This window comes from Oncorhynchus kisutch, linkage group LG13, assembly GCF_002021735.2.
Source record: "Oncorhynchus kisutch isolate 150728-3 linkage group LG13, Okis_V2, whole genome shotgun sequence".
NCBI classification, from domain to species: Eukaryota; Metazoa; Chordata; class Actinopteri; order Salmoniformes; family Salmonidae; genus Oncorhynchus; species Oncorhynchus kisutch.
The window spans coordinates 54,559,730-54,575,073 of NC_034186.2; the positions used below are offsets into that span (position 1 = coordinate 54,559,730).

The window sequence follows — 15,344 nt, forward strand, 5'->3', positions numbered from 1 at the left end:
TCATGTTTAATGAATTTGCAATAATGTAAAAAAATATATATATAACTTTCTGATTATGGGGTATTGTGTGTAGATTGATGAGGGGAAAAAACTATTTAAATAAATTTTAGAATTAGGTTGTAACCTAACAATATGAAAAAACAATTTGTCTGAATACTTTCCGAAGGCACTGTGTATGTGTGTGTGTATACACACACGATGGGATGTATAGACGAGTGGCGTATACACATGACATTTTTTTAATGAGCATGGCCTTATTTCTATTACAGCATATTGATGACTCTCATTCATATTCCAGTCACCCAGTTAAATGTAACAGCGACAGGTTTAGCTACGACATGACACTCCAATTTTCCCTAAACGCATCATGAGGTTGCTACAACCTAGCCTATGAATGAAAGTTTACAACGTAGGTGCACACAGGTCGAGAGACACATTGGTAATCAAAGTGACCACCTTGCGCACACTTGCCTGCATCGAGCTGATATAGGGTGTAATCATTAGTCTAACAGTTGCAGTCTCTCGGTCCCAGCTTTGATCTTCTTGGTCTTCCTGTGACACCGGGTGCTGTAGATGTCCTGAAGGGCAGGCAGTGTGGCTACGGTGATGCGTTGGGCTGACCGCACCACCCTCTGGAGAGTCCTGCGGTTGCGGACGGTGCAGTTGTCGTACCAGGCGGTGATACAGCCTGACAGGATGCTCTCAATGGTCCATCTGTAAAAGTTTGCGAGGGTCTTAGGGACGAAGTCGAATTTATTCAGCCTCCTGAGGTTAAAAAGAGACACTGTTGCACCTTCTTCACCACACAGTGATGTGTATGCCGAGGAACTTGAAGCTTTTAACCTTCTCCACTGTGGCCCCATCGATTTGGCTGGGGCTGTGCTCCCTCTGCTGTCTCCTGAATGCTAGATTACATGTAAATAACTCTAGAATGTGATTCATATCTTATTAGGATACTTCTAGGTTATTTCTCCTTCCATGCAAATATCCAAATCTGTATCAATAATCTCGTGTCCATTTATTTGTGTTTGAAGGTACGGGGACCACGCAGCCTTCTACAAGTTCACCTCTAGCACAGGGAATATCCTGCCTCTGTTCTACATTTATGACTCGTATCTGACGCCGCCCGAGAACTGGTCCGACCTGCTCCACCCCACGGGCTCCCACAGCCTGCGTGGCACGCCGTATGACAGTGTCTTCATCGCCCTCATCGTGGAGGAGCGCCACAAGCATGACATTCTTGCCGGTGGTTTCGATGGCATGTACACGTACTTCGCCTCCAACGGGTTCTCTTTTGGTTCATCCCACCAGAACTGGAAGGCGGTCAAGGCGTTCTGCGACGGTAACAACCTGTTATTTATACCTAGCGCCGGGCCGGGCTACATCGACACCGCAGTCAGACCGTGGAACAACCACAACACGCGCAACCGAGTCAACGGCCGCTACTACGAGACAGCCTTGCAGGCGGCGCTGAACGTGCGGCCCGAGATCGTCACGATAACGTCGTTCAACGAGTGGCACGAGGGCACGCAGATCGAGATGGCTGTGCCAAAAAAGACGGTGACCAGGTTGTATTTGGATTACCAGCCGCACCAACCTGAGCACTACCTGGAGCTCACCAGGAGGTGGGCAGAGCAGTTCAACAAGGAGAAAGAGACATGGCTCATGTGAACTGGCACTGTGTGTGTGAAAGAGAGAGAAAAAGCATGAGTGACTGTAGAGGTTTATGAATGTGTGAGAGACAAGTGCGTGGGAATTGGACTGGAGAGAAAAAAAGAGAGAGAGAAATGCTAATTGTAACTTTTTTTGGGGGGTGCAAAATTGCATTATGTGGTAGATTTGGGATATTCTACAGTTGACTCTTATGTGCAACAGAAAGCTCCCCGTCCTGCTTGCCATATCTCTGCCCTGGATCTTGCCTCCTGATAACCTCCAGACAACCTCCATCCTCGCTACCAGCATGGATGGACACGTCAATAGTCTAATATACTGTACACAGTACACTCTGTCCTACTTTGACAAACCACTGTCCAATGTAACCATCTGTTTGATACAATGCACCCTGGCATGACTTTTCTTTCTGCACAATCCTTTTAAGTTTTAAAATGATAATCCCAATAAAAATAGACCAGGTGACATTTCTAGGATTTGACTTTCATCCACAAGCCATCTCTTTCTTGGAAAGTATGAGAGAATAAAGGACAGGAGAGAGAGAGAGAGAGAGAGGGCTAGTGGAACTGTACGATTATATTTTCTCTTCATTAAGTCTAGCTTTTTCTCTTCACTCAAAGCAAGTGTGGTCATTGCCAAGTAAAGAGGTATTTCCTGTGTGGCTTAACAAGGATGTGGAGCTCAAAGATGTAGGGTGAAGTTGCCCCTAGGCGCTGATCTAGGGTCAGTTTTACATTTCCCCAACTAATGGTTAAGGTTTGGGGGAGCTGATCCTAGATCGGTACCTAGGGAAACTTCAGCCCGGAGCCGAACCAATGTGTAAGGGAAAACAGCATGCTTGACCAAATGGTTTAATGTCAGTGCACCAGGGAGAGTCTGAGGGCTCCACAGAGATGTTGGGGTATCGGAGCATGTGATTGCAGCCAGACCAATTCAGCCAAGGGGAAACGCCATGTCCACAGCAGTTTCGTTTTATCTGAAGACAGAAAACAACCACCACCAGTGAGAAACTACATTCAACAATTTCATATTTTAAGTCTAGCAAAATTACCAGTTTTAATAAATGCAATCTGTTCAAAACAGGTTTTTCAGATTCATTCACCATTAGAGTTGGGACATTGTCCGTTAAAATAATTTGACTTTTTATAGAAATAAACAGTCACTCTCGTGCGCAGGCAATGTAAATGTATAGTCAGGCAGTTTATTTTGAGGGTTAACTGCCTTGGTCAAGGACAGGTTACTGACCCAATGCTCTTAACCGCTAGGCTAACTCCTTAATGTATATGCATTACTGAATAATGACCATCTACATTCCAAACATGTGAGAAGACACTTACCAAAAAAAAGTAATTGAGAGTGTTCTGTGGACAGGAGCTTCTGCAGTAGTTCATCCACCACACTGACATTCACCCAGTACTATAGGCGAGGAGAGAAAACCAACACAAGCCATCATGATCTGCATAATGCATGCCATTTATTGTCAACAACATACTCTCATTGGTCCATTATACAAACCAGTAATCAGGTACTCAAAACGGTTGAGCAATAATACACTAGATCACAGCTCATAGGCTGCATTTACACAGGCAGCCCAATCCTGATATTCTTTTCCCCACCAATTGGTCTGACCAATCACATCAGATATTTTTCTGGGCTGATCTGATTGGTCAGAAGACCAATTTGTGAAAAAAAGGGTTTTCCCATAGAAACAACAATGCTTGGACAGCTAATAACCCAGAAAGACAAAAACAAATCCCTTAAGTTTTACAAGAAACCCAGAGCATTCCACAATAGCATGCAATGTGCAAAAGGACCGTCCCTCCTTTAGAAATTTTGAAATCATCACTCGCCTCAGCGTTGCAGGCAATTGCCATCATTCAGAGTTGTATTTGGCCATGGTAAGCACAGGTTCTTGCTGGTTGTACATTTCAGCATGTGGTATCAGAATTGAAGGGGGCAAACCTCACTCATCCCGTGTCTTCTGACAGTCCATATTTGTGCTCTAGCACATGAACTGTGGAAGAGAAGGCACTGAAAGAACAGAAAAGAGCAGGGGGGGTTATCACTACCACAGGTCATTTTCACTATACTGTATGTTTAAACTACTACTCACAAAATGTGCTCATGTACTTTTAACTTGGATAAATTAACAAAACGGATTGAAATGTATTACAGTCAGTGGCCTGTAATCTGCTGAGCAGGCCAGTATCACTACTCACCAGCCAGGTCTGATGATGCGGTATTTGCCTGTTGATCCCACCCGACTCTTGTCTCCTATTGGTCCGCCATCCACCACCACTGATAACTGAGGCCACAGATCCTGGAACTCCTGTAGAGAAAATCCCTGTATAACTACTATTTTGCCAAAGTCCTTTTAAGTATCAGTGAAAAATGATGCACTGATAAACCTTGGTTAGTTGTAGATGATGTAGTCCCACCTCCCCTCCAGTTCATGGAATAAAAACAGTTCTCACACACACGGTGGGTTGTCTCAACATACATGTACAGCCTCAGTGCTGGAGTGTGAGCTCATGTTGGCGCTGGTGAGGGCAAGAGGTTCCCGACACATCTGGCAGAGGCGTCTCATGAAGGCCTGGTCCGGGATGCACACTACTACTAACTGGAAGTAAAAGGTAAACACATCATCACCAACAGCCCAATGCATGTAATAAATAACTTACTAAATGCCAATCCAAAATCTAGCATGCAGAAAAGCAACACACATTTTCAAATTGAGTGGTTTATGAATTACAGTATAATTTGTCATCTTTTAGGGGCAGTGAATTGTCCATGTCTATGGAAGTCTAACCGGAGTGAAGATATTGAGGTCAGTGTTGAGTACTTCAGCTCGTTCCAGAACCAGAGTGACAGGGCCAGGCAACAGGTCCCCTATCAGTTCTTTTTTGACTGACACCTTACAGTACCTCCCACCACAAGGGGAAAAAAAAACATTTAGGCTAGGCTGCAATATTGCCTGATTCACATTATAGGGCTGATGCAAACCGTACTGTGCTGGCACCGATATTTTCATTTTGTCCTGTCCAGCAAGGTAGATTCAGCAAGGTAAATGTCTTTGATTTCTCCAACACAAATGGCCAGTGGTTTCTCACCATTACGTCCTTTGATGTCATACACCTTTTTGATGGCATTGGAATTCTGAGCCAAGCAAGCCAGCCCATATATTGTGTCCGTTGGCACAGCCACAACTTGCCCATCCTTTAGAGCCTTCACTGTTGAATTCAGGACTTCTGCACCATCTACACTTCAAAAGCAAACCATTAGGAATGAATGGTCTTATGCAAACAGCTTACATTGACTGATGTATGATCACATTTCATCAGGAGTAGACATTCAACAATCTCCCCCACAACAGAACGTTGATTTACAACACAATATTTATTTAGTTTGAGACATGTTATTGCAGAATAAATATATATTTTAATATGTATCCTTTATTTAACTAGACAAGTAAGTCTAGTTTTAAATTACGGCCTACCTCGGCCAAACCCGGACGACGCTGGGCCAATTGTGCGCCGCCCTATGGGACTCCCAATCACCGCCGGGTGTGATTTAGGTTGGATCCGAACCAGGGACTGTAGTGCCTTAGACTGCTGCGCCTCTCGGGAACCCTAACACGTGCACTTGAAACCATGAGAATGATATATCTCGCTAACAACTATTAGCTTCTCATATGGACTATAAGGACCTCTATTCAACTTAGAATTTATTTTAATTGTAGAACCTTGCCGTTTGAGTTTGAATGGTGACATAATGGACCGACCTTGCAGTCTTGCATCATCACACCGGGCAGATGGTCCATTTATGACGGACTGCGGTGACAAGCGCATAATTTTTGTCTTCAGTTCTTTGCACCTAGTTCTTCCATCTCGGGTCGCTAGATTTATAAACGCGTCTTAATATCATGAAGTTAGAAATAAACTTGAAAAATTTATTCATAGAAAGTGTTGGTGCTACATGCTGTGTCGGCTGATGAAATAACATTAACTGTCTTCTGGGTAACGCCCTCAAAACAATGACACACATTTCCTTAAAGTGAAAGCACACAGCTTCGCAAAATGTTTATAAAATAAACAAGATCAAAATGTGCTTTGTAATTTGCATAACAAGTGGCTGATATTGATCCAAACTAATAACAAAATAGTACATGCCCATTACATCAAATTTACAAGGACACCTTCAATTATACAACTTGTACCATGCCTCCAATCAATTACCAATTAGTAAAACTATATCACATGTGTAACCCACAAGTGAACAGACCAGGTGATTTTCCAGGGAAACAAAAATGGCGTCGGTTCCAGGTAAAATTATACAACACAAATGCCTATATATCTGTTCATTAGTGGTTGTTTAATTGTAATGCCATTTCCATTGTGCACGATATCTAAGGAAGTCTAAAGGTTTTGCTTGCCTGAGATAGAGTATCTCATGATAAGCTGTAGACCACACTATCTACCTAGAGTTTTCATCTGTATTTTTCATAGCGGTCTTCATACCATCACAGACTGATGCTGGCACTAAGACCGCACTCAATGAGCTATATACCGCCATAACAACACAGGAAAACGCTCATCCAGAGGCGGTGTTCCTATTGGCCGGGGACTTTAATGTAGGGAAACTTAAACCAGTTTTACCTAATTTCTATCAGCATGTTAAATGTGCAACCAGAGGGAAAAATCTCTAGACCACCTTTACTCCACACACAGAGACGTGTATGATGCTCTACCTCGCCCTCCATTTGGAAATCTGACCATAATTCTATCCTCCTGATTCCTGCTTACAAGCTAAAATTTAAAGCAGGAAGAACCCGTGATCAGCTGAAGCAGATGCTAAACTACAGGACTGTTTTACTAGCACAGACTTGAATATGTTCTGGGGTTCTTCCGATGGCATTGAGTACACCACATCAGTCCCTGGCTTCAACAATAAGTGCATCGACGACGTCGTCCCCACAGTGACTGTACGTGCATACCAAAACCAGAAGCCATGGATTACAGGCAACATTCGCACTGAGCTAAAGGGTAGAGCTGCCACTTTCAAGGAGTGGGACTCTAACCCGGAAGCTTATAAGAAATTCCGCTATGCCCTCCAACGAACCATCAAACAGGCAAAGAGCCAATACGGGACGAAGATCGAATCGTACTACAACGGCTCCGACATTCGTTAGATGTGGCAAGGCTTGCAAACTATTAGACTACAAAAGGAAGCACAGCCGAGAGCTGCCCAGTGACACGAGCCTACCAGACAAGCTAAATAACTAATATGCTCACTTCGAGGCAAGTAACACACACATGCATGAGCACATCAGCTGTTTCCGGACGACTGTGGGATCACGCTCTCTGCAGGTGATGTAAGACCTTTAAACAGGTCAACATTTACCAGGACATGTACTCCGAGTATGCGCTGACCAACTGGCAAGTGTCTTCACTGACATTTTTAATATCTCCCTGTGAGTATGTAATACCAACATATTTCAAGCAGACTACCATAGTGTTTTTGGGCACAGGGACTAGGGTAACCTGCCTAAATTACTACTGACCCGTAGCACTCACTGCTGTAGCTATGAAGTGCTTTGAAAGGCAAGTCATGTCTCACATCAACACCATTATCCCAGAAACCCTAGACCCACTCCAATTTGCATACCGCTACAACAGATCCACAGATGATGCAATTTCTCTTGCACTCAACAAATGTCCTTTCACACCTGGACAAAGGGAACACTTATGAGAATGCTATTCATTGACTACAGCTCAGAGTTCAACACCATAGTGCCCTCAACTCATCACTAAGCTAAGGACACTGGGACTAAACACCTCCCTCTGCAACTGGATTCTGGACATCCTGATGGGCCGCCCCCAACTGGTAAGGGTAGGTAACAACCCATCCGCCACGCTAATCCTCAACACGTGGACCCTCGGGTGCGCACTCAGTCCCCCCCTGTTCACTCATGACTGCATGGACTCCAACACCAAGTTTGCAGATGGCACAACAACGGTAGACCTGATCACCGACAACGATGAGACCACCTATAGGGAGGAGGTCCGAGACCTGACCGTGTGGTGCAAGGATAACAACCTCAACCTCAATGTGATCAAGACAAGATTGTGGACTACAGGAAAAGGAGGACCGAGCACACAGCCATTCTCGTTGACGGTGCTGTAGTGGAGCAGGTTGAGAGCTTCAAGTTCCTTGGCGTCCACATCACCAACAAAATAACATGGTCCAAGCACACCAAGACAGTCGTGGAAAGGGTACGACAAAACCCATTCCCCCTCAGGAGACTGAAGATTTGTCATGGGTCCTCAGATCCTCAAAAGGTTCTACAGCTGCACCATTGAGAGCATGGTTGCATCACTGCCTGGTATGGCAACTACTCAGCCTCCAACCACAAGGCACTACAGAGGGTAGTGTGTATGACCCAGTACATCACTGGGGCCAAGCTTCCTGCCATACAGGACCTCTATATCAGGTGGTTTCAGAGGAAGGCCCTAAAAATTGTCAAAGACTCCAGCCACCCTAGTCATAGACTGTTCTCTCCGCTACCACACGGCAAGCAGTACCGGAGTGCCAAGTCTACATGTACACATCACCTCGACACCAGTACCCCCTGTATATAGCCTCGCTATTGTTATTTTACTGCTGCTCTTTCGTTTTGTTTTAGGTATTTTCTTAACTGCATTGTAGGTTAAGGGCCTTTAAGCATTTCTCTAAGCTCTACAACTGTTGTATTCGGCACATGTGACAAATAAAATGTGATTTGATTGTAGATATGAAGGTTCCAGCTACCCAAAATGATGGGACAGACTCTTCAAACACACAGGTCAGCAGTGAGACTTTAATTTATTCTTCAAAAAGTACTTCTAATTGGAGGTAGTAAACTGAAGGTATCCAGACACTTCATCCAAATAGAAATCATAAATGTAGTTAACCTTATTTATGGTCACGTGCTTTACTGAATTAAGAGGTTTTAACTTTTATTGGTCTCTGGTTAGTAGGGTGACTGAACTTTTACCAAAAAGTCAACTCACCCTTGTTTTGGTCAGCACAGCTACTTGAAGACCTCCAAGACCAGTTGGTCTCCCTGAAGGAACAGATGGATCTATGCAACACTGTTCTGAAGGACTTGGTGGACCTGCGGGGTATTTTAAGGGTATGTTTCTCTATGCTTCAAGCTCTGAAAAATGTGTCAACCACCAACTGAAGTATCTTTTCTGAACTCCACAGGAGAAGAACCTTAGCGATGGATCATTCCCTGCTCCGAAGTGACTGATTTTACTCATGGTGGAAATGTGAATCATTTATGTCAAATAAACTATCATAGATCAACTTTTTCGCTTGGCCAAAAATGGGAGACTTGTCAAAATTTCATTATATTGCTCTCAATTCAAAAAGTAATTACTTTATTATACAATACTACTTTATACAAAACAAGCATAAGCAAACCAATTTCACATGATACATTCTTTTAAAAATAGAAATCCTTTACAACTTCATTCTTTGGGTGTTGAAGACATTCCTTTGGAAGCATTACGTTTCCCCCTCGTTTTACCCATTGAGTGTTCAAATGAACAGAATTCCAAAATACAAACTGTGCTTTCTTCAAAGTGGCACTTTATCAAAACCTCCAAACTGCCAGTGTTCTGCACCTATGAACTCACCATTCCAAGCATCTGACCATTGGCTAGAAAAGGACCAAAATCCCCATTTGAGCCGTTATTCGCCTGACAATTTAACCTAAAGGTAAGTGTATATAAGGCTGAACATGCCAGAAGACTCAACCCTTGTTTACACAGATCTACTGGGATCAGAACCATGGTTACATTTTAGTAATTTGGCAGACGCACATATATCCAGAGTGACTTACAATAGCAATTATGCCTTGCTCAAGGGCACAGACAAATTTTTCACCTGGCAGGCTTGGTGATTCGATTCAGCGACCTTTCGGTTACTGGCCCAACACCCTTAACTGCTAGGCTACCTGCTGCCCTGGACACTGTGGCGCCAGCGTGAGATATGGGTCAGAAAATGTACCTCTGGGATATTCTACTGTACTCAATTGTACCTTAACACAGATCCATCCCTGAAAACTAATTTTTGTACTCCTGCTAGCTAACAGTATTCACCGCAGCCATTTTGGAATGGCAGTGTCAGCCAATCAGCTTCTTTGTTCAAAATGTGATTGTTAACCTAATCACACTGCCTACCTTAAATTTAGAAAAGCTATTTTGTTTTCATGAATTGTCATAAACCCTGCCTATTTCTTCCTCTCCAAATGTGATTTTAAACCTAACCTTAACTGCACTGCTAATCTTATGCCTAACCCTTCAAATAAAGAGAGCCTGTTTCATGACGTTTTACAATATAGGTGGTAACTAGTGGATATCTGTGCCATTCCATAATGGCTGCTGTGGCTACTGCTAGCTAACATGAGGACAAAAAGGGCAGTTTTTGGAGTACAGTGGCAAATCCCGTCCCTGCATTGAGGTAACTTTTCCCACCCATATCGCGTCGGCTCTAGTGTCTTAATGTTACCATGATTGCGTTTTAAGCTCAGTGTAAACAAGCGTAACAGTAGGGTCAGTATCTTCTAGCAAAGTTAGAACCAGCACTTTCAATTCTAACAATTGGTCTAAACTGTTAAATTGGGTTAACAAATCGGGTCCAAATTTGTATCACCCTTACAGATTAACAAAGTTAACTGAGAGGACTTGAGTAAAAATAGCACATACAGTATGAGAACACGAAGATGATTGTTCACCCAAAACTTAAGATGCAGCGTACAACATTTGACCCAAATAATTCTTACAACAGAATCATATTGTAATTTTCCCCCCCAAGCAAATCCAGTTAGTGTTTAAACAGGTAAATGTAAAAAAACAAAACTCATTCAATATTCACTGGAAAGCAATGGAAAAAAAGACTAAACATTTCAATGCCCAGGCTCACAGCCCCACCTCAAACATGATACATCACACGTAATAACTTGGACCTTCACATAAAATGGATGATTATGGTAAACAAAATAGGATGTCAAATTGGTCATGCCACTAAGTTGAATACGGAAAGATTTGAGCAAAAATGTTTACGTATATGGAGTTTCGCAAATGAGTAAGTTGAGCCTCCAAAGTTGACATTAGCAAACCTGAATATTGATATAACTTGGACCGAGACAGATGTAAAAGGTTGGTCATGATTTAATTTTGTTGCATTTTGTACTTTAAGGAATACTGCAGTCAAATCATTGCATAGATATTTTCTTAAGTATGCATCAAATTGGAGGTGAACATGTTGAGAGCAGTCAGGGTTCATAATTGTAATACATCAAGTTATTGACCAGCATTGTGAGGGGGAATACCTATACTGAACAAAAAATATAAACGCAACAAAGTGGTGTTTCATGAAAATAAAAAGATCCTAGAAATGTTCCATACGTACAAAATGCTTCTCAAATTTTAGTGCACAAAATTGTTAACACCCTTGTTAGTGAGCATTTCTCCTTTGCCAATATAATCCATACACCGGACAGGTGTGGCAAATCAAAAAGCTGATTAAACAGCATGATCATTACACAGGTGCCACAGATGTCAAGTTGAGGGAGCGTGCCATTGGCATGCTGACTGCAGAAATGTCGGACATCAATGTCGTTTTAGAGAATTTGGCAATACGTCCAAACCACGTGTTACGCCAGCCCAGGACCTCCACATGCGGGATTGTCAGAGACCAGCCACCCAGACAGCTGATGAAACTGATGATTATTTCTGTAATAAAGCCCTTTTGTTGGGGAAAAACTCATTCTGATTGCCTGACTCCCCAGTGGGTGGGCCTACACTCTCCCAGGCACACTCATGGCTGTGCCCCTGCCCAGTCATGTGAAATCCATAGATTAGGGCCTAATGAATTGATTTAAATTTTCTTAACTGTAACTCAGTAAAAATTTTCAAATTGTCACAAGAAAAATTCACATTTGATAATTCACATTTTATATTCAAATTTAAGTGCCAACTACACTAATTAATATTGCAGGTTATCAAGTTTTGGTATTGGTTAAATCTCAAAACAGAAAAGGGAAAAGCCCATGTTAGTTTAAACATTTCCCCTATTCAGGTCTGCCAGACAAAGATTTCCTGCATACTCTGTTATCCTATGATACATGATGACACCTAGATTGGATCTCAGTCCCTCTTTCCATGCTAAATAATATAACATGATAGCTGCTGTCAATCAATGCCTGTGAAGTACCAATTCAAAATGTTGATGTAATTACAATTTCCGACTACAACATTGATGTAGTGATCTGTAAAATGAAGTATTATTTGTCTACAATACAGTACTACAACAAACATAAATCTAGAGAAACAATTTCCATCTACAGTATATCTCTGCAGTAACATCTTCACAAAAAAAATTACAATAAAAATAATAATTGGGGGAACATTTGATTTGTTGGCACAATATCTGTTAAATCTTCAAACAAAAAGTGATGTATTTCTTTTTAATGTACTTTTGTCCACTTGTAGGCAGCTGTTAAAAAGGCATTGAACAAGACTAGATTAACAGGAGGAAGTAGTCAGGCAGCGTGTCCAAATCAAGCCATAGGAAAAGACTGACAAGGCAAGGAGCCAGCTCAGTAAGCCACAGCAAGTGAGATCCTGTAGTAAGGCTAGGTTGCTCTACACATGATATTAGGGCATAATGCCTTCTCTACAATTTTGTAATCATTGCATTATGTCCCATGTGAAATAATATCGTCATATACTCCAAGAAAGTTACTTATGCTTGCATTTGAAAATAAATACTATGTTGACTGCACAGAAGCCAATGGCCCTAAAACTAACCATTATAAGGCTTCATTTTAGACTCTTCTGCATAAGATGTGTGAGCATCTGCATGGGCGCAGAATGCAAAGACAAAGGGCAGCGCAGGGGGTCTCCAAGGTTCAAGTCTACATATACAAAACAAATACATTCTAAAACAATCTGAAGGAATAAGTGTTCACATTTAAATGTACCGTATTTACACCATCATCAACACCCTTCAGAAACAAACCACTTCTGACCGCAGTGGTATTCAAATAGTGTCATAGTAATAACTCAGATAACTGGTCATATTAGACAGTGCACAAAGAGGGGAGAGTGCAGCCGAAAAAGGGGGCTACTACAATCGATGGGCAACAGGGCAGTTGACTGCTAAAATGGACAATCTCTTATTAAATAAAGGAAAATCTCAAATTGTATAAATTAGATATGCCACGATGCATCCCTGAGTGGGTTGTAATTGAGAAACACAGTTGTGAGCAATTTTTTTCATCCTTGATTCATGATTTCATTGTGAAGAGGTTTTACAGACCAAAAATACCATTGAGGACCTTTTTTTTGACAACCTCGATGTACAATTAATTGCAATAAGGTGCAGTGTTGAAACGGCTTTCTGGAAACTTAAGATTGAGGGGGGCTCCATAAAACAAAACTCAGTAACAACAGAAGGGGGACAAAAAAAACACTTAGGCGAAAAGTGGAATAAATTAACAATGATGATCAATAAGCTGAGACTTGATGACAGTCTAAGGTCAGAAATTGATTTTTTTTCTTCCAATAATTATTATATATTTTTTTTTTTACAAAATATTAATATTAAGTTTGGCTTATCACTAATGTATTGACTTCTAAATTATATTTAAAAGTCAAGCAAATTGTGTCACAGCCAATTTATTTTTCAATTGGTAAATATACCTGTAAAGAAAGACAAAAACTAACAAACAAAGCGAGACGAAAGACAAAACAAAAATCTGGACTACACTAGCTAATTTATGTAAAACACTGGAAATTACTCTTCACATTATGGCATTAGCAATACATTGCTTTTAAGGGAATGGCAAAACTGCCACAAATTCCTTGTAGGAAATATAGTTGATGAAATTCCAATTCACTTCACATGCAGTGCATTCTGGTCAATCACTTACCAACTAATCATATTAGTTACAGTTAGGAACTAATGTACAGTACATGGATATAGACAATGTTTTGTTTTGCTTCTCTCAGGAATCAGCTTCACGCCATATTAGAAGCAGACAATAGTTCTTAGGGCCTTTCAAGACCGTGTCTTGTTTGATGGAGAGCCAGCCAATTAAGAACACTTTTCTTGACTGGCATGCATTTTGCAGCTTTTCCAAAACAAGCCCCCTCATTAAGTTTCACTTACAATACTTGAAAAGCGGACGTGTAGTGGGTAAATCAGAAAGTGCGGCTGCGTCCTGATTCTACATCCTTCTCCAAAAGTGTGCATTTGCACACTCCCTTTAATTCAACAATGGTAGAAACTCCCTCTGCCCAACACTTACACCAACTCAATGACTTACACCAACTCAATGCTTTTAAATCCATGACTGGGAGTATGCAAGAGAAGGGTGGAGAATAGGGACAAAGCCTGAGTGTCCACTAGGGGTTGATGGTGGTGCTAGCGCCAGCCATAGTGAAGTCGTCACTGCTGGTCACCAGTAGCAGAGCCTCAATGTTGGTCGTGCTCTCGGGGCTCTGCAGGGACAGGAAGTCCGACACGTCCATGGTGGCCAAACCATCCGTGATAGGAGGGGGGTTGGTGGTCACCGTGGCCACCCCTGTGGAGAACGTCTGAACAGAGGTCGAGGGGCTACCCGGTCCTAGAACTGCACCTGTTTGGGGAAGAGGCGGGGACTCGTTCACTTCCGAGGTGAGCGGTGGGAGGCAGCACAAGGGGAAAGAGGGTGCTGGGGGGAGTACGGTGGGAAAGGGCAGTGCCACGGGAGTGGGGGGAGGTGGAGGAGTGGAGGGCACTGCGGGCTGTTGTTGTGGTGCTGCCGAGGCGTTGGAGCTCTTGTCTTTAGAAGAGTCCCTGCAGGCACACTGGCACTGGCAGGACTCCTCCTGTTTGATGATGATGACGGGAAGGCTGAGGCCGATCTGCTGGACAGAGTTGCCTGTAACACATTACAAAACAAGGGTTGGATTTCATTAGGCACGAAATGGAAGAAAACCCAAAACAGAGTGAACTCTTTTGCACAACACTTTGAAACACAATGTACCCTAATGAACACAAACCGGAGCTACAGTATGACTACAGACCAAGCCAGCTGTCCAAAAATTACATTCGATCCTTTGTAACTCAAATTCCATTAAAATGCTACGAGGGAACATCAAATGAATTTGTGCCATGTAAATACATTCAACATGGATGAGTTTTCGAAATGACTGACTGAGTTTGTTCTTTTTAAATATCCTGATTCATTCAACATTGGTAGGCTACCCCACATGAAAAAAATACTACAGAATACTACAGTACTTACTATAGAATGCTGTAGTATGAGCACGTGATGCCGCGGAGCTGAGCAGACGTTGACAAACCGAGCTCTTCAAAGTTATTCTATTTTTACCGAAATAACAACGTTTAAACAATATTCTAACATCGGCTGATAAATTGTCAAGTACTTACCTTCCCAAAGAGCCATGGACCTCCGACCGAGAGGCAAGAAGGACGACCAAAACGTTGTCGATTCCCAAGATAACGATAACGCTACAGCTAGCAAGATTAGCATTAGCCCTCATAACTCAGACGAGTTCAAGACTGTTGCTCTCAGCAGCTTCTTGCAAGCCTGCCGACATGCTGGCTACTCTCCTCCG

The 15,344-nt window shown here is 42.4% G+C and overlaps 3 protein-coding genes and 1 long non-coding RNA gene across 6 annotated transcripts in view; 2 read left to right on the top strand and 2 right to left on the bottom strand.

Moving 5' to 3' along the window:
- LOC109902163 (glycoprotein endo-alpha-1,2-mannosidase-like protein) overlaps nucleotides 1–2,648 on the top strand; it is a 30,677-nt gene extending 28,029 nt beyond the window's left edge. The window contains exon 4 of the mRNA XM_020498286.2: nucleotides 1,035–2,648. Coding sequence (XP_020353875.1) covers nucleotides 1,035–1,671 — 637 coding nt within the window. The 3' untranslated portion in view covers nucleotides 1,672–2,648. The remainder of the gene's footprint in view (nucleotides 1–1,034) is intronic.
- Nucleotides 2,056–5,674, bottom strand: LOC109902164 (yrdC domain-containing protein, mitochondrial-like). Of its 3 annotated transcripts, XM_031786581.1 has the most exons (6): nucleotides 5,453–5,674; nucleotides 4,172–4,291; nucleotides 3,891–4,000; nucleotides 3,522–3,702; nucleotides 3,009–3,087; nucleotides 2,056–2,647 (listed from the first exon to the last, which is right to left on the bottom strand). In XM_031786581.1, the coding sequence occupies exons 1-4, from the start codon at nucleotides 5,489–5,491 to the stop codon at nucleotides 3,639–3,641; spliced, it is 333 nt and encodes a 110-aa protein (XP_031642441.1). In that variant the 5' UTR covers nucleotides 5,492–5,674; the 3' UTR covers nucleotides 2,056–2,647; nucleotides 3,009–3,087; nucleotides 3,522–3,638. The 3 variants fall into 3 exon arrangements, with proteins under 3 accessions (XP_031642441.1, XP_031642439.1, XP_031642440.1); XM_031786579.1 differs by lacking the exons at nucleotides 2,056–2,647; nucleotides 3,009–3,087 and adding an exon at nucleotides 4,481–4,928 and having other exon boundaries at nucleotides 3,107–3,702; nucleotides 5,453–5,655; XM_031786580.1 differs by lacking the exons at nucleotides 2,056–2,647; nucleotides 3,009–3,087; nucleotides 5,453–5,674 and adding exons at nucleotides 4,481–4,928; nucleotides 5,168–5,442 and having other exon boundaries at nucleotides 3,107–3,702.
- A 240-nt stretch (nucleotides 5,675–5,914) lies between these two features.
- On the top strand, nucleotides 5,915–9,041 carry LOC109902162 (uncharacterized). The gene is made up of 4 exons (XR_002256831.2): nucleotides 5,915–5,993; nucleotides 8,460–8,512; nucleotides 8,741–8,842; nucleotides 8,917–9,041. It is a non-coding gene; the product is annotated as an uncharacterized LOC109902162 (long non-coding RNA).
- Nucleotides 9,042–9,051: 10 nt separating this feature from the next.
- LOC109902161 (metal regulatory transcription factor 1-like) overlaps nucleotides 9,052–15,344 on the bottom strand; it is a 29,398-nt gene continuing 23,105 nt past the window's right edge. Inside the window, exon 11 of the mRNA XM_020498285.2 lies at nucleotides 9,052–14,644. Coding sequence (XP_020353874.1) covers nucleotides 14,127–14,644 — 518 coding nt within the window. The 3' untranslated portion in view covers nucleotides 9,052–14,126. The remainder of the gene's footprint in view (nucleotides 14,645–15,344) is intronic.